At 42.2% G+C, this 19,134-nt stretch overlaps 1 protein-coding gene across 1 annotated transcript in view; it reads right to left on the bottom strand.

Annotated features, from left to right (window-relative positions):
- LOC138559368 (putative ferric-chelate reductase 1) overlaps positions 1-19,134 on the bottom strand; it is a 482,214-nt gene that overhangs the window by 35,484 nt on the left and 427,596 nt on the right. The window contains exon 16 of the mRNA XM_069642735.1: positions 5,165-5,223. Within this exon, the coding sequence (XP_069498836.1) occupies positions 5,165-5,223 (59 nt within the window). The remainder of the gene's footprint in view (positions 1-5,164; positions 5,224-19,134) is intronic.

The following is a 19,134-nucleotide window of genomic DNA, read 5'->3' as shown; positions in this document are numbered from 1 at the left end:
AATCAAATAGAGGAAGTCAGAACATGTGACTACCTGGGATATAGCCTGGGCGCTGCCTATGGCACAGAACTCTGGGGATCCAAGTCCTGTGGCAAATTGGTAAGAGCAGAACATATCTACATAAAGAGAATACTCTGATTACCAATTAATGCACCAAATGCATTAATACATCTACGACTGGGTCAAATAGATGTGGACAAAAAGAACAGAGTAAAACACTTGTTTTACTGGATTCGGTTATGAACTAACCCGTCAGTACAGACATACAGATATCAGTTGATGAAGAACCTTATTAATAAGCCAGAGAGAATCTTCAAATTGAAAAACCAGATAAGCACAATGGCAAAATAACTGGGCCTTTAGACACTCTGGCATAGTCCTGAGACAATTACGAAAGAAGCTAAAATCCTCATGGAGGATGCTCCTAAAACCTATAGCTGGACCGAATATGTGGCAAAAGCTTTCCGTAGAAAGAGTGGCCATGCCTACCTATCTGTAAAAAGACTGGGAATTTGAAAGTTATTTAGATATAATGGCCTCTGAGCCACTGGATTAACTGGATCTAAAGTTTAGATTCAGGATTTAAGATGTGGGGAATACTGTTGCAATAAATCCCTGACATAAATCCCTGACAGGTGTGCAGGAGGGCATTACTGGTTCAGGAAATACCCCTGGCCGAGTTATAGGCCCAAGTGAAATGAGGGCCTTAGCGTTAGCCCTGGGGCCCTACCATACTAAGTAATGCCTCCGCCTGGAGGGATTTATTTCCATTAGCATCCTGGCATGTTTTAGCAGGATGCTAATAATATGTTTTTTTAAAGTTGAGAAACCTTGTTTTTGTCGCTTCTCAACTTAATAAAAAGTACTAAACAAGGTGGCCATCATTGAGAAGGGCGAAGGGCGCTACACATAATCCCTTCTCTCTTTCTATGATGGCCATTACCGTGATAATAAAGTAGGCCCATTATTTAAACTGTTTATGTATTTTAAAGTCTATGAGATGGTTAATCCAAAGATTATTTTGTATGCATATGTTTAGGCCTTTCAAGAAATATAAATATTCTAAGCCTTTAGCCTACCTTGAAAGTTGATGATGGGCACAGGTGAAGCATGCAGGGTCTCTTATAGGTATATGAAGAGGCAGAAGTAGGGTCCAGTGATCCCTCCCTCCAGCGCAGACACGCTGAGAGAAAGTGGAGAACTGGCTATTTAGCTAGCCGATAAAGTTCTCTTCGGTTTGGCTACTGCAAGTTACCATAGAGTTGTTACAGTGGCCAAACAAATATTTATTTGTGGAAAAATTGAGCTAGCTATCAACCAACCTGAAGGTCTATTTGAGGCAGTTCAATCACTGACCGTTCAGCCTAAGTCCCAGCCCTGTTTCCCCCCTCACAGGAGCTTTGTGGCTCCTTGTCTAAGTTCTTTGACGATAAAATAGCTGCCATTCGTAGTGTGACCACTACTACTCTTCCGCATTCCACCTTGCCCTATTCATCTGTGGGCGACTGTGGAGCTTCAGCTGACTGGTCTACTTTGCCTACTTTTACGGGCCAGGAGATTTTAGCTGCTAATAAAGGGTCTGACCCTATCCCGCTTTTTATATTGAAAGATGTGTCGAGTGCAATCATTCCATGGTTGGTCAAGATAGTTAATGATTCGCTTTCATCAAAGGTTATCCCTGATGATCTAAAATGCCCCCTTATAATTCCCCTTCTTAAAAAAAGTCTTTGGATCCACTGGTCCTTTCTATCTTGCGCCCTATTTCCCTGCTCCCATTTCTTATGAAACAACTCCATTCTCTGGTTTCTCATCTTTTCAGCTCTTTTCTTGAACTAGCTTCCTTCTTTTACCCCTTTCAATCGGATCTTTGTCCGGGCCGAGGTACTGAATCTGTATTGGTGTCAGCAGTTAATGATTTGAGACGGTTAGTGGACCAGGGGGGTGGTGGGTACCCTTATTTTACTTTAACAACTCTGTGCTAGACCAATCGTTTCAATTGTAGTTGTTCTGTTCCCACTTGACAATCATCTCGCTAACATGTAGGTTTACATGGATCTGGTATGAACGAGGCAGGATATGAGGGAAGGGGAGGGATCTGGAAGAGGACTGCATGGAATGGAGAGAGAGGAGTTAGTTGCATTTTTAGCGACATGATGTAGAATAAAATAAAACAAGTACCGTAACTATACAAAGTTGGTGTGTCATCCTCACAGCCTTCTCTTGCATGAACGAGCCAGGACAACCCGGAAATGAAGAAGGGATGTCATCCACACTCCTCGAGTCTCCATGCACCTCATTCGTTGTTGCCATAGAAAATACTGCTTGAAGAACACAGACTTGGAACCCTCTTAGAACTGCCAATCCAACTTGGTAGCTGCTGGACAACGACACTCCCAGCATGTTTAGTTTTGCCAGTGCCAGAGAAGTAAGCCTTCTAATTCTGCATTTCTCTGAATGGGAAGGGTTGGACTTGCCCACATGCTGATGACATTCTATAGCACAGGACTGAGTGGCTCAGTCAGCCCACCCCAACTTGGCGTGGTCTGCATGACAGGACACAGAAGACAACTACATTTGTTTCAAGGCACCCAGCAAGCTACACTGCCTCAAGTGCTGTTTAATGCATTTTTTTGCTGCTGAACTCTCCTGTTTACATGGACATCAACCATGTAGATTACTAACACTACATGCTCACCCTTTACTGGGTGAGTGTGCTCATGCCCCTGATCAACTGCATACACACTACTTACTTGCATTCACAATGTGTGCCAATGAAGCTACTCCCCTCAAAACGCCTGTGACACAAAGGTCCCACAGAGCCCCATCATTGTACATATTGCCCCCATTCGACCTGACCCCACAGGTTGATAAATGTCCTTGATGGCCAGGCTAGGTGAAATACTTTCAAAACTTCCTTAAATTCATGGTTGATTATTACACTACTGACTAGGTTGACATTTTCACCAATCGTGTAGGATCTGAAGTGAAGGCCATAATCCAGACCCTTCTTGACCCGATAAGCAGTTGTATGACACCCTTATTGTTGAGCTTAAAAGCAAATTAGTGACTCAACCAAAAGGGTCAACGAATACTATACACTATATTGGCCATTTATATATTTAATGCTGCCATTTGCCTGAAAAAACAATTGAAGAATGTGTCTTTCGTTTGCAAAAGAAAGTGTCTCAATGCTAGTTGAACACCTCTCAGATGTCTGTGAATAGAAGAATGGTGTACATCCTCAATATTTCATTTAAAGATGCCTCTGCCAATGGGAGAGATCGTCAGCCTTGAAAAGATAAATGAATGGGTGACGCACCGGTGTTTGCCATTGAGGTACCTACATAAAGTGACAATGTTGAGGCTATTTCTGCTAGAACTTGTTTTTCCTGATCTCAGGACAAGCTGTGACACTCATGCTACAGATGTGGATTCTCATTCCCCAACAGGGGCCCTTGCCCAGCTATGGGTAAGAAATGCAGATGTCAGAACCACTTCCATACAGTTTGCAGGGAAAGCAGAACATTGTCATCGCAGAGGCCAGCTGACTCAGCACGACAGTATTTATGCTACCTGACTGGAGTTGCCAACTGATCCATCGCAGGAGGATGCCCAACCTACAAAGACTAACACTCCTGACACATATTTTATCTCATGATGAACCCTGTTGACAAAGAATCATCCCACCAGAGTGACTTCCTGTGTTTGCTGCTGAGATACTCAATTTGTTATTGACACAGGCCAACTGTGAACATTATAAGTGAGTAATAACTCAGATTCATTGAGACCAGTCAAATTCTGAAATCATCCACCGCCTGCTTCTATCTATGGGATGCTTCTGAATCTTTACTATAGTGTTAAGCACCCGTTCTAAGGGCTGGAATCGGTGTAAATGGACCGGGCCCCGAGTTAAAAGGCCGAGCTAAGCGTAAGGAGTGGGAGGAGGGGCTGGGCCATTTTTTGTGCCTGGTCGAAGTCTGCCAGGAGCAACCCGGCATGATGGAGAGCTGCACTGATAGCATAGCTGCCAGCATGGCTGTCCAGTGAAGAGGGAGCATGCGCTGAGAGGCATGCAGCACCATGGGTATCAGCGCAGAGGTCCCGTGTTGAGGGAGCACTGTGCTTAGAGCCATGATGGCAGCGCAGCGACCCTGTGGGAACGGCAAGGCCTTCCACTATTGGCAAATCTCCAGGGTATATGAAATTTGAGAGCCATAACAGTTAATATATGTATTTATTCATTTATTTCATTTATAAAGCGCACAAACATCCCAGAGGCATTGAGGCGTTACAGGTACAAGTCAGGTAAGTGTAGCTTTACTATAAAGGAAATGAAATGCAGGAACATTAGATGACAATATCCGGTATATTAAAATGTATATTATTGAAGAAATGAATGTGACTGCTAAAATAATTTTGTCTGAGGAAGCCTGCATATTCTGTCAGCTGATTCAGGATGACTAGAAAGTCACTACACATAACAATGTCCCAATATCCTTGTGATTTCCATGCAATGTGGTCATGCTGAGGAAATGGGTCTTTCAGTGTGGAAGCCAAAATGTGTACAATAACTTGATTTCCGCTGAGCTGAACTTCTGAATATCTCCAAATGAGAAGGAGAGATGATGTAAATTTAGACCTATTGAATGCTAAAAGAGGACCGGGAGAGGGGGGAATTGCAAGTAGAGTGTACAGACAAATTGTGGCTAAATACAAAGAAAATGTAAAATTAAGAGAGGAACGGAGTGTACGGATTGGATATGATATCTCACGAGAGGAGTGGTTTGGTATGTGTGGGAATGTGAAACTTTGTTCAATAAATTTATGTGAGAGATCAAGACATACAAATTCTAAACACTGTATATTGGAGGTCGTAAAGATTGATGAAAAGAGGGATGACTGACTCAGATGATTGTTGGAAATGTTTGAATGAGGTTGGTACGTTGGAACATATTATCTGGAGTTGCACACAGGTTTGAGGGTTTTGTACAGATGTTTGTGGTATATGCTTATGTATTTTGGGAAATGTTATTGATTTAGACTTCAAGACGATGATCTTAGGCAGTGATGATTTATTTAACGATCTTTCAATTTCACAAAACTTTTTTTTGTTCAGAGGTGCTTCAACTGGTTAAAATAAAGAAAATGAGAAGGAGGCGCTTACCTGCCAGGACCTTTATCGCCAAAGCATTCAGAGTATGCCCCCAATAAAAAATGGCTCTCCTGTTAAAACAAAGCAAATGAGTTATAACATGAATATTTTTTATACTAAAGGCATATTTTCCTAACATTTCTTTATAAACTCTATAGCCTATGGGTACAAAATAATATAGTACATGTATTTCTAATGCCTTCAGATTGTCAACATCTTCATCAGACAGTAACATGGTATTGAAAGTAGGAAAAGGATGAGCATTGGACAGCCTTACTTTGACCCAAAGATAACAACTGACATTTGCCTTAATTTTGGTAGGCATACTGTATTTGAGAGAGGCAGTTTGCATATCGCTTGGAGTGCAGGAAGTAAGACTAAGCAATGTGTTATTCATTGTTTTGCCACCAAGTGTCCCTGTGTCTTTAAAGAGGGGCCATCATATCTGCCCATGCATGCTCTTTTCACAGAGCATCAAGGTGGACTGATGTTATAAAACTCACCTAGAATCAGAGCAACTGCAGGATTTGCAGGTTCTACCCTCCCCACAAACGTTCTTTAATGATGATTTGTAATATTATTGATGTTACTCTTTTCTCTTACCATTAATAAAAATACATATTTCTGCAAGATATAGAGATCCTTAGAGCTCTTCAGAGAAGGGTATTTAATAAGGGTTGCATTACGGTGAAGTGCTTTATGATGAATGGCTTTTTTGTGGTGTTTTTATGAGTACAGACACTAAAGAGTAGAGAGTTAAAACCTGATGCACTGTCTGACAGGGCATTGGTAGTCTAAGGAAACTGTGTGGGAATAGAGAATGTCAGCATTTAGCCGGTTTGATTCCTCGTAGGTTATCAAAGATCATTGAGTCAAACGTGCATGTCGCCCAGTCTAAACAGTCAGACCACCTTTGAAAGTTAGGTTGACACCTAGACAACAATGCTCTCCTTCATTATGCCTATCTGCACCTTATTAATAAAATGTATTACTATAACCTAAAGAGACCTTTGGAACTTAAGTGTTTAATATACAGTCCAGTAGACACATTTGGAGAACTATTTACTGCAAGGCAAGCCTCTCCAGAATGGAATGGGACCCGTCTGTGTGCTATTTGCTTCTATTAATTTGTTAATTTAACCAACTTGTTGAAGGTCACCTGCCAATCTTACGTAAAACCAGATCCCCATATTCAGACACTGCATCAATAGGAGAGGACGACTGGCTGAGATTGTTAAATGTAGTCATCAGCCTAAGCTTGTCTGTCTATCAGTTCTATTCCTCCTAGTTGACAAATGCAGAAGGGGACTGGGGATGCAAGGTACTATTCTTCCTCCACTTGTCGAAAAAAGTGCTCCCCAAAGAACAATGCTTATTTCCTTTTAGTTAACGACAACCCCACTGGCGGCTGGCACATCTTAGTCTTTTAGGGCACGTCTGGCAATTATGCATATGTAAAATTAAATGTTTCTGAGAATGTGTTCAATTAGGCCATTGATAGTCCAGGGGTGCTGGTTGAGCCCACAGATTGTCGACATCAGCATCATCGTCATCCTTACCTTGCACATTAACCTTCCCAATGCACACCTCATGAGCCAGGCTTGTAGGTGGACTTGTAAATGTGCACAATTCTTTCCAACTAGAAAATATATACATTCGAAGAATACTTTATTGTACTTTCTATTATTTATGTCAACTCTGCATGGCCAGCTCTTCTTTCTAGACCCACCCCCAATCCTCTATGACCGTCTTCTGACTGAAAGGACTGCAGTGTGGCTAGCCACTGAGGGGTTGGCCCATTATGGCTATATCTTTCCACTTATATTATTTTCTTAATTGCACATTACTACAATAACTGCTCACTGTGAATTAACTGGCAGTTTTGAGTCTGCAAGGGGTGATTCATTGAGTAATTGACTGATGATTCGATGATTCCACCCACTGCCACTGATGGACAATAGTTGACAAATTTTGCTTGTTTTTTAATCCCAAGTCCTCTTCCAAATTTTCAGCAAAGCGATCAAGTATCTTTGCTTTCCAAGAATTAAATGTAGATCTCACCCCATAGCCCCCAGTAAAGGAGTTCTGCCATTATATGCCAACAGAAATGCTTAATAGAATGTTATTAGAACAGCATGGCATCTAATTTAATTAATTAAAGGTATTTTCCTACCTATTGAATGAAGATAAATATAATTCTTAGAAAACTCTTCACAACTAAAATGTGTAATAGAGTCAGATAGACCTAATATATGTTCACAAAAAAAGAAGAACAAATCCTCAAGAAAAGCACCCAGTTGCCCTTGGGCTTGGCGCGCTATACAAATACATCAAATACAAATACAAGAGAAAAGCAAACCTACAGGTATCTAAATCATTGCATTTAATTTAAGTTAAGATGTAAAATGCTATTTTCTACAACTCAACCAATGCTCTGCTCACATTTTATTTCTGTCTATTATAATTGTGGAGCTGTCAATCCATCAGTGTGGCCAATTGTATATCATACAAGATTACATTTAAAAAAATAAAGTAGAGCACTGGCTCAGCATTTCAAACCCAGCTCACAAGGCTTCTTTTATTTCATTGTCCGGCCTGTTCCACTCCATTACTAATGCTCTGGTTATGAAGCTTGTATAAGTGTATATAAGCTTGAACACAGCAACGTATTCCATTAGACACTAGGCACAGGGCCACTCAGGGCTGGCATTAAGCTTCTTCACTGCAAGCAAGAAGACAATTAGAAATCTTGGATATGACTAAACCTGTTGAAAAATAAGTGGAGATATTGAAAATCACATCTAATGATCTTGACAATTTGCAAACATGCTCAGCTCTATTTAGTGATCGGTTACTCCTGTTTAATAAACATGCTTTTAAATGTGTTAATTCAAATGTGAGCAAACATAAGACACAAACATAGAAAATGTTGTAATGTTTTCCCAATAGCAGGGCAGAATGGGCGAAATGCAGAGTTAGTATTGCTCCAACTTATTTTCCAATCAAAAACAAGTACTTTTCCAAGGAATTACTTTACTTGATGGATAAATATAACCAATAGATAAATCCAGACACTTTTTTTAACATATTGTCTCAGACGAATTTGTATGAGCATCTATTACTCTCTGCCTACATTTGTTAGTGATTCCAAGAGGACTGAGTCAAAGATCCTCTAAATGTAATATCTTTAAAGAATCCCTGATGTATTTTGAACAGGTGAATGAGCCTATGTTCTGGTTAGAGCAGCTCTAAACTTTTCTAGGGTGTTGCAGGACCATATTCAGACCCTTAAAAGAAGAGATGCCTGGTCGCCATAGGTGTGAGACCAAGCTCCACGTGGAGCAGGATGTTAGGTGTGCTTAACGGAAGGGAGAGTACAATAAAAAAAAAGTTTTACTGTATCCAGCATTGATGAGATTTTACTCGCCCCCGTGTTTACACACCAAACAGGGCAGCTGTAATATCCTGTATTATGTGTAATTCCATAAGCTGACATAAGAATGTATTACCTAAAGATTTAGAAAAACTCAGGATTCCATTACATTTTCTTCCCAAGATCGAATGTGCCTTTTTGATATGGAAGTTCCATTTACCTTCCCAAGATACCCAGATAATCAAAAAAGGAACTTCCTGTATCCTGTTTTGCCTATATGTTGATGTAATTGTGAACAAGAACTATGTACTTAACCACATCTCGTTACTTTGATTTTGTCTTTATTGTTAAGCCTATAAATTCACAATACTTAAGAAAATACTCCATGAGCTTAGTCAAGCTAGAGAAATGAGCATCATGTCATCTGCAAACATCAAAAGACAGTTCCTCTCATCAAGTTGCCATGTTAAAGTACTTTTATTCAAATAATAGAAACATGCCTAGTTTTCCCTAGTCTATGGGTTTCCCTACCTAACACAACAAACTAGGGTGGGCGTCCTCAGTTTATGTAGTCCAAAAGTAAAGTCTGTCCTCGGTCCCTCGGTCCAAAACTAAACTATGCTCACTCTACCACTAACACAAAACAACTAAAGTCCAGTAGAATGACTCCCTTCTCCTTGGTGGGTTTTCCCAGCCTTGCCTATTATGAACTAATCTGGAGTCCGGAAGAATGACTCCCTTCTTCTGGATCAGCTTTCTCAGTTTAGTTTGTTTTTAATAACAAATCTTCAGATAGTTCTTTGATATCTTTTCCACAAGTTCATTCTATTCACTAACGGGACTTCTCCAGTCCTCAGGCTTTGCCTTCCACTGTTGCTGAAGGATCCTGCTGGTCAAAGTTCCTCATCTTCGTCTTGGTCTCTCTTAGTTGTCTATAAAAGTCTCTCTTTCTCTGGTTGACTTTCACCCTCTTGGTTAGTCACTTTTACACTAAGGTAATAATGGTAATCCCAGTATTGGCTCTCACTGGCTTGGTTAATGGCTCTATCACCCTCTTCTTTCTTAGCCTCCTCACTTGAATGGATTGGATGAACCAAACATGATTCTCACTTTTTTGATTACTTCTCCTCGAATTGGGATGAGTAGGATGCCCACAGTAACTATTCTCACAATTCTTGATACTGGGGTGAGTATGATTAGTCCAGCATTTATTCTAACACTTCTTGATACCGGGATGAGTAAGATTGGTGCAGTAGTTATTCTCACTTTCCTTGATTCTGGGATGAGTATGATTAGTCCAGCAGTTATTCTCATTCTCCTTGCTACTGGGACGAGTATGGTTAGTCCAATAGTTATTCACTCTCATCTTGTTATTCTTCACACCACTGGGATGAGTATGATTATTCCAATCGTTATATTCATTGTTGGTACTAGGCTGACTAGGAGAATTATGCAAATTGTTATGACCACCTCACTCCCCGGGCCTCCTGCTCTCCCCGTTACCTTCCTTGTAATAGGGTCACATCACTGGGTTGGCATTCGCATTTGGACTTCTCCTTCTTTCATCGGACGGCTCTTGTGTTTGGTTTTCTTGTTTCTCCAGATATGCTGCAACATACTTCGTGAGCAGTGGTATCGGTACTGAGAAGGATGCTCTCTCTCTCCCTTTTTTGGCCACCATCTCCCAGGAGAAGTCTGATTCTCGGCTCCATTTCTGTCTCAAGCACTGCTCGGTATGCTTCCTGGTAAGTGGTATCGACACAGAGAGTTCACGTCTCTGGGCCACCACTCATCACTGCAGTGTCCCTCCTGGGATGGCAGTCTGCTCAACAGAACTTACGTTGGAATGGTGCTTCCAGGGTACCTGTCCCTCCGTGCTTCTTCCCTTGTTGGTTCTTTCCAGTTCAACAGCCTTCCTCCAGGAGCTAGTTTGAAATTCCTGGATATCTCTCTGTCAAGCTCTCTCCTCCTACTTTTATTACGCTGGTCTGAGGATTCGCCAGCATCATTTGGGAGTGGCTTCTCAGTGTTTGTGGCACACTCTGTTTAACTCCTTGGGTTTCTTCATTTCAGTACCTAACAGATACTTGTTCTTCATGACTGGATCTTCTTCGTCCCAGTAACCAAAAGATACTTTTTTGTTCTGAGACAACACAATAACAAGCGTAGGTAGATTTCTCTTGTTCTCTTCCAACAGAATAATCCTGGTTGGATTGGAAAGGGACTTACTCATCGGAAGGGGGAGTCCTTTTCCGGGGGGGGCTCTCCTGGTGACGTCTTGCTTGGCTATTTCCCTAGGGAGGGCATTGCGTAGCAGGCTAACCACCCTAGCCTCATAAGGAAAGGCTCTCCCATGGGGTGAAGTGACTGAATCCCTCTATTTGTTACACTTCCCATCCCCCATCTCACAGATGCCGTAGAATTTTTTATATAATTCTATTATTGCTTTTAAGGAGTGGCAATGGAACTTTCCTCTTGATCGTAGCTTACCAAAGTTCGACTCGCAGAATCCTGTCAAAGGCAGCCTTCATGTCGATAAACATAGATAGACATCACCCCCTTTAATTGTATTATGGTTATTCAGATTGTAAATAGGCCTAACAACTTGACCTATGTGTTCACTACCTTGGAGAAACCAGCCTGAAGATGAGTTATGTAGTTATTAAACCCATGATTCTCTTTGATTACTGTGGGATGTATTGACCCACTCCACTATACTATGCGGCATCACTCTGCTATCGATGGTGCAAGAAACATTAAAATGGCGGCAAGACCTTTGTGTGCGCCAAAACCTCCAAAACCGTGTTTTCAACACACAAAGAGATGGCTGCACAACCTGCCATTCATGGTGCATGTGTGGTGGAACAGAGCACACGCTGCAGAAAAAGTGCCAGTGGGCTCCATGACAAGAAACAGAGTGCAGAGGGAAAAGCAGCGCTTTGCAAGTGAAACTCCAAAATTTGCCTGTAAATGACAGTTACTTTCTTGTTAAAACTACAAAATGCCTGTACACAACACTTCTCAACACTCAAAATCTTGCTTGACGCTAACATTCATTTAACCTAAAGAAGCACTGTGAATGTACAAAATCCGGAAAGGTTAAGAGCAAAACATTTTTCAGCAAAACTGGATTGCCTGTGAATGACAGTTCCTGTCAAAAATCTGTGTGCAGCACAAATGGGCTGCCTGATTAAGCTTCAAAGTTATCTAAACTAAAAACCTGCCTAATTAGCAAATATAAACGGATTGTTGATGAAAGAAACACAGATCTTAGTGGTTTTTGATTCCACAGGTTTAAATCTAAGAATGTAATTTACCTATGTCATCTGATGCAACAAGTTTCAAAACCTCGTTCTTTCTCACCTTTTTCTCCTTTCTTGTGTTCTTCCGGGATGAGGCTTCTTTCCATTTCACCGACCGTGACTTGTACAGGCTGGAAAGCGAGTCCTCGGGTTCCAGCATGGAAGTCGGCTGCCAAGCCGGTAGCGTTCGCATTCCAGGAACAAATGTCAATGAATCCAGGAAGGAAGGTATAGGAAGGTAAGGATTGGAAGGGAGAGGGTTCCAGGAACAAAGAAGGAAGATAGAAATACACGGCAACGCAGAGAGCAGACTCGAACAACGTCTAGTAACTCGTAGGGGTAGAGTTGAGACGTGCAGAGCTGCAGGGGCGTGCCGGTTTTCTAGGAAGCTGGCGACGGCACGCAAAGGCTAGACCGCAACAGTTCTGACTTGTTGCCCATCTTGGATGAATTGCAGTGTTTATGCCGCGGTGCATCATGGACCATGAAGTCCAGAAGTGTCTGATCCGCCTACTCATGACAGTATGCCTCCTCCTGAGCCCGGACCCACCTGGTTTGCTCGGGTGTATTTGATGAAACTTCTGCAGTAGATGAGGAGCATTCATGTTAGAGACTGGTTCCCATGTACGCTCGCTGGGGGGATACCCCTTCCACTCTACCAAATATTGTAGTTGGTCTAGTCTATATCTGGAATCACATATCCTGGAGACTTCGAATTCAACCTGATCATTGATGAGCACAGGATTAGGTCTAGGAATAGTCTGATTGGATTGTATATATGGCTTCAACAAGGAGGTGTGAAAAACCGGATGAATTATTTTCCAGGATTCTGGGAGCTGCAGTCGATATGCCACTTGGTTAACGCTGCTAAGAACATATAATGAACAACATTTTAGAGACTTAAAGACTTAAGAAATGGTGAAAAATATAAAAAGGGCAGATTTGTTAGTCTAATATTTGGCGCTACATTTCAAGATATGATGGAGCTGTGTAGCATATTCGGAACAGGAATGGTAATATATGTGGTTTTATGGGAACTGTATTAATGCTAGAATTGTTAAACTTTACACACACATCCCTGTGGTAAACACACATATTTGTGTATTTAGGACAAAATTCGATTTTGATACTAGTGGCTAGGGGAGGCTTCTAAGGATTGTAAAAACCAAACCATAAATGTGACATCATCTGTCCTTGATCCAATCATTTGGGTGCAAGGCAGAGATGAGGCTCTGATCCAATCCCGGTCCACAGGGGTGAGTTTAGTTAAGCCGGCCCATACACCCATTTTTGTGATATCATTTGAAAGGATAAATAGAGACAGCTGACAACACATAGAAAAACTCACTCTTCTGATTCCAGCGACGCACTCTGATCCAGCATTCAACATCCAGCATTCAACATCCTTCCAGATCCAGATGCTAAGGACCAGGCCAAGCAATAGCTGGACCATTTTCAGCAAGGCCTCAATCCTCAAACTTATCCTTACAACCCAGTGAAGTGCTGTGCTGTGAGAAAGCATCCTGAAACTAGCATCCTGAAACTCTCTGGCTTGCTACCACAATGCTTGCCTGATGAACTTGCAATCCCACTGAATTGAAATATCCAGAAACAAGAAGGGCAGATCCTGTGCAGTTCCGGTGACCGGCCTAGCTGATCCAGTCCCGCGCCTGATGTGCTGTCTTTCCTTGATAGAACCAATACATTGATCAGAACCGTGACTGTCCAAAAATCTTAAATCCCGGTGGATTGTGAGTATTAATAGGACGCTAGAGAACTATTGTATACCTTGCATTATCTTGTTCCATTTTGATCTCTGAACTATCCCTATTTTCCTAACCAGTAACAGTGTCAAAATCTTTAGTGCTATCTTATTGTTTCTAGTTGCTAAAGCGCCATTTTCATAGTCATCTTTATTTGTGTAACTCTGATGCATAAATCCCGCTTTGAGTCTTTGGACTGGTGCCGCCGGGGAAGGTGATGGGGATCTGTTATTGAAGTCATGAATCAGTCTCAGAACTTACTCTGTCCCGACTTGGTTGCCTAGCCTGAACGATCTAGCCTTGAGGAAAAGCATAAGCCATAATTTCAACTCCCACTTGTACCTAACATCCTCAGCTACAACTTTGCAGTTGACCCGTTATATCAAAAATCACATAAGTAAAGGTTTGCCACGAATTTACATTTCGAAAACTTTTACACGTGTGAATTACTTTTCAATTATTTCCCAATTGAACTTTGAGATTCCAATTGTTTCCTTTTGATTAAATCATTGCTTGTGTTTGCTTGCATCTGTTCAAAGCGTCTCCCGTAGGAATTTATAATAAGTTAAGAATTTTTGAACATACTTTCTGTTTTTTCTCAGCCAATTTCAAACCCATGCTGACAGTTGAAAAGTCAATTCCGTTTTTCTCTTGTGTTTAATGGGGGAAGGTGGGAGTGATATTCTGTTTGTTTGGTGTTATTACTGAGTACCTGCTCTCTCCTCACATCTATTTAAATTTCTATTGGTGGGTTGATGGGTGTTTCAGGGGGAACCTCTAACTATAGTGCTATCTGTTCCAAACCAACCCAAAAGCATTCTTTTCGTTGCTGCATTCTTTTTGTGAACATTACTTGATTCCCAGTGCATTAAAGATATTGTTCATTGTTCCTGTCACCCCATTGGTGATTGTTGTTACCTATTAAAAATATTTTGTGATTTTAAATTTTAAGTAAATAAACAAATAATTACCTTTACAACTAGCCTGATTCCTGGTTCAGTGTAACCTGGGGGTATTGTGAGGAGGGCATGATATGAGTGGTATATCATTCAGAATATTGAACTTATAGATAAAAAAGAATAAGGGTTTCATTTGCGCACTACATGCTGGGCGAGACTTGGGTGTGTGACTGATTGAAATCCCTTACATTACATCAGTACTTAGACATTAGTGTAGAATGTGCAAGGCTGTCTCTCTCTGATGAATGCCACATTTACACAGTCTAGCTTAAAAGGTGTATCTGCCCCATCTGTAACATTAGGCAAGAGTTCTTATTAGGTTTAAATATCCCTTCATTAATTGAGCATTAGGCTTATCATGTCTTCCAGATATTTTTCCTGGACCCATAGTGGTTTCACGGTTCATTAAAGAGTTGACAGAATTTCCTATTGTTGTACTTTTTAAAATACATATTGTTTCCCTTTCTTTCCATTCTTCTTCATTTCTAATTACATAAACCAGGATTAAATTGCTGCCCGGAAAACAGCTTTCGTTAGTCCTGGCTTTAGCATCTTACTCAACACACCTTATCATACCTGGGAGGGACAATTGAGATAGGCAACAAATAACAAGAGCAAATGTCACTTTACCGGATAATGGTGGTCTCACTAATCTCCAATGTAGGGTGACCTTAGGGTTTGAGTCTGGAAGACTTTTTTCATATTTTACCAGGACTACTACAAGAATATCTACAGACATGGGTTATTTTATTTCCCACACTTCTGCCCATTATGGTATTGTAGGCAGCACTCACATCATAGACCCTCAATGTTCTTATCTGCATTGCCCTTCATTATACATTTGGAAAGTTATCGATGCTTGGGAAAGCCTTTGTATTTTCTTGAGATAAATTATTAAGGTGTGGTAGCCAGGATCTATTATCTGAGATGGTAAAATGGGATGTATGTCTTTACTTTGCCTGCATTCACTTTGCCATACAATAACTTTGTCACTTTTACTTCACCATTCCTTCACTTCTGCTGTCTTTGACTTATCCGAGCATTATTATTATTATTATTATTATTATTATTATTTACTGTGTCATTACAGGGGAAGACCCCCCCTGAATCAGCCTTCGTTTCTATGCCATATTCTTCCCCCTGCTACCCATTGACCCCAACCGTAACCTGACGCTAACCTTAACCTCATTCATTGCCGCTTTCACAATGTGAAGATGTAGACAACGTAAACGCATGGAGAAGTAAATGTATGACAAAAAAAATATCTAGCGATGTAAATGTAGACAATGTAAGTATAGACAGAGTTTTTGTGGTGAAGTAAAGGGTAATTCCATAATATGGAGGAATTTACAATTCAGCTCCAACTTAAATATATTGTTATCTAAATTCCAGTCTTTAATTCACCTAGCACACCTTCTGAAGATTGTGGCAGTGAGTGATGGCAGGCCCTAAGCATGCAGGGGGGAAACCCAGGAAACAGACTGAAGCCCAGTGAAAGTAGGTGACCCCATGTGGTGGAGAGGGTCACCCAGAAATAGAGAACAGGAGGAGCCCAATCCACAGAAACAGCAGTAGTGGGCACCTTCGGCACCAGAAACTGCCTGGAAGGTAATGTCCATGGAGTGACTGGCTGCAGCAGCCCCCACATTGTAACATAGTTTTAGATGTTTCTCTCTTATATGTCGTATGCCATTGTTTGTTTTTATGTTAATGTCAATGTTAAGGGGTCTTGTACTGCTCACTGTCATCACTTGCATGGTTTCCTGGCATTCTGGTAGATATGCAATGGAAGGAGGGTTGCAAGGTTTGTTTGTGGGGTTGGGAAGAAGAAGAACAAGAGAGTTGTGATGTGCTGTTGGCAGCTTCAGTTCAGAGAAACCAGACACAGAGCATTGTTGCGTTTTCAGTTGGTAGCTGTCATGTGGTGTTGAGGTGTGATTGTGTACAGTTTGTTTTCATGTCAGGTGTTGTGAAATACGTGTGGTTTGTGGTGCAGTAGAGCTATGGTTGTGTTTAGTTCCGAGTTTGCAGGTGCGTATGCAGAAAGGTGAGTTTTTAGTACGTTAGTGGCAATCCATCTCCTACATCTAACATTCCGTCTAGATGGACTATATTTCCCACACCCCACTGTTCATTCTAGTACTATGCATTTACCCCCAGCAATTCAACCAGGTGAGACAGATTCCCTGTCCACAGCATTTCATCCAAGTGCAGTGCGATTTCGGCCCCCAACTAATCCCTCCAAGCGCGTCACATCTCACACCCTCGGCAATCCAGCTAAGTGCAACACATCTCCTGCCCCTGATCTTTCATCCAAGTAAGACACATCTCCCACCCCCAACACTCAATCCAATTGTGATACACTTCTCATCTCCAAAGGCCCATCCATGTGTGATGCAACTCCCATCCTTCATAATCCATCCCCTTGCGACACACTCCTGACCCCTAAACAATCCATCTGGATCACACAATAAGGCACAATTCAAAGCAATGTCTGGCTACCTTACACATGTTACCTTATATCACTGCTAGAGCCCTCCGCTCCTCTAAATCCAACTCTCTACTCGTCAAATGCTTCTCCAAGCAGCGAGTATGGGGCAGGTCACTCTTGTTGGCAGGTGCCTCCCTCTTGGACAGTCTACCTGCCTCCTCAGACTTGAGCCGGACCACCTCAGGCTGCGGAAACTTCTTAAAACTCTGCTTGTCTCTACCTCTTTCCCTTGTTCCCTTCCCTGCTAATCACCCCACTGCTGCTGAGACTAGCAGCCTGGTCCTTCATTAATCTCACTGGTACCAGGCTATGCACCCAGTCAACTTCAGCAGCCTCCTCACCCAGCACTGCCCCTGCAGGCCCCCTGCGGTCCCACTGCCCGGCAGCTGTGCATCCCACCCTTGGGATTCCTCTACCCTAGCACTTGCCTTGGCCTCGACCCTGGCTCCCCTTGCACTTCCCTCCTGGGCCCCCACCAGCACTTGCCCATACTGTGCTCCATCCCACCCCCCCTTCCCTATCTCCTACACGTCTCTTCAATGCACTTGCACATCCCAATGTCACAAGGCCTACTATAGTATGACCACGATTGTATTTTTACTGTTTTTACCACAGTTTTTTCCCCCTAGATCCCTCCCCATTTTGTCTTGTGATGCCTGGAAACACCATTCGGTTCTATAGGCGCCTAATAAATGCTCAATCAAATACCAAAAAATATGTGTAAGTAGTGCAGTGTAAAATGTACATATATAGTGAAAATGTTAAGTAGGGGGAGAGTAGAGTTTGGGAAAAGTGTATTAAGTAGGTAAACGGGGTAGTGGCGATGAACCCTGGCCTGAGGTATTGGGTGGATGAAGCGGCTTGCCTGAGGCCGCCTAGGCAGATGGGCCCACCCACGGAGCCCAACCTCTGGCCTCACACTCCATGTGGGTGGTACTTGAATTTAGGAAAGATGTCTGTTGCGTCAGACTCACCCTATGGGTCCTGGATATCCCTCCAAGAAAGGGTGATCTGGCGTAGCAGGTCCCTGTCTAGTTGGTACTGGTTCTGGTCACACCACGGGAAAGGTAGGATGGGAAATAGGAATGTTTAAATTGAATATGTCTTTTTATAAATAAAGAGGGTTTCCCATTGGGATCCCTATAGAATCCACTATGGTGTCTGTGGTGCTCAGTAATCTAAGAACCCAGGGCACATCGACTATTATCAGAAGTTTTGGTCTGAGGTGTAGTGCCCCTCCCTACCGGCTGCACAGGGGGTAGGGCAGTGGTTCCCATGGGAACAGTGCCTGGTCTGGGGTAAGGGTGTTGGGCACCCTTGCTTGGACTAGGGCCAGAATTCAGGGGCTACAGCAGACTCCCTAGAACACAAGAGAGAAAGAGATAGACGTACAGGGTGCAGATCTCACCAGAACACTGCACACAAATACCGTAAGTGACAAAATAGAAGACTATCGATAATGGGCCACAGACTCTGAGCAGCAAGTTAAACCAGCTCTCTGCTGTTTGCACATACTTTTCCACAGGCAAACCTAATCATTATAGGGGAAAGAATCCCAAAAATACACATCTTCATGCACTTCCCGGGGCACACTCATTTTAATCTCCATGTGAAAATTGCACGGCACAGATTTCAGGGAACAGTTTATCAGAACGAATAGGCATGCATGGCACTGTCAATTTCAGGGCTTCAGCATTTACTGCAACCCACCAAGAACTACATAATTAATTGAGCCTCAGTCTTTGCCCATGGTGTCTTATGTGCCACCAGGCCATGTGCAATCTCCGTATAGGGTTAAAGTGATAAACCATTAGGATTTCACTGCCTCAAGCCTTGGAAATCGTAATTGAGAAACCTCAATCTGAGACCCTCGATCCATTAGGATTCCCTGGAGCAACTCCCAAGGACACCCACAATTATGAATCTAGCAAGTGTCTGTCAGTGTGGAGTTCTCTACAAAGGAATCCAAGTGCACAAATCCTGCTTGTGTATCCTAACCCTGGAACACTCACTCGGCAGGGTACCAGGGAGTCTCTACAAACATCTTCATATCTCAGATCACACACCCTTACACTAAGAGTGGGAAACACTTAC

This window comes from Ambystoma mexicanum, chromosome 1q, assembly GCF_040938575.1.
Source record: "Ambystoma mexicanum isolate Mex_15411 chromosome 1q, UKY_AmexF1_1, whole genome shotgun sequence".
Lineage (NCBI taxonomy): Eukaryota > Metazoa > Chordata > Amphibia > Caudata > Ambystomatidae > Ambystoma > Ambystoma mexicanum.
This window is presented reverse-complemented; position numbering and strand designations above follow the sequence as displayed.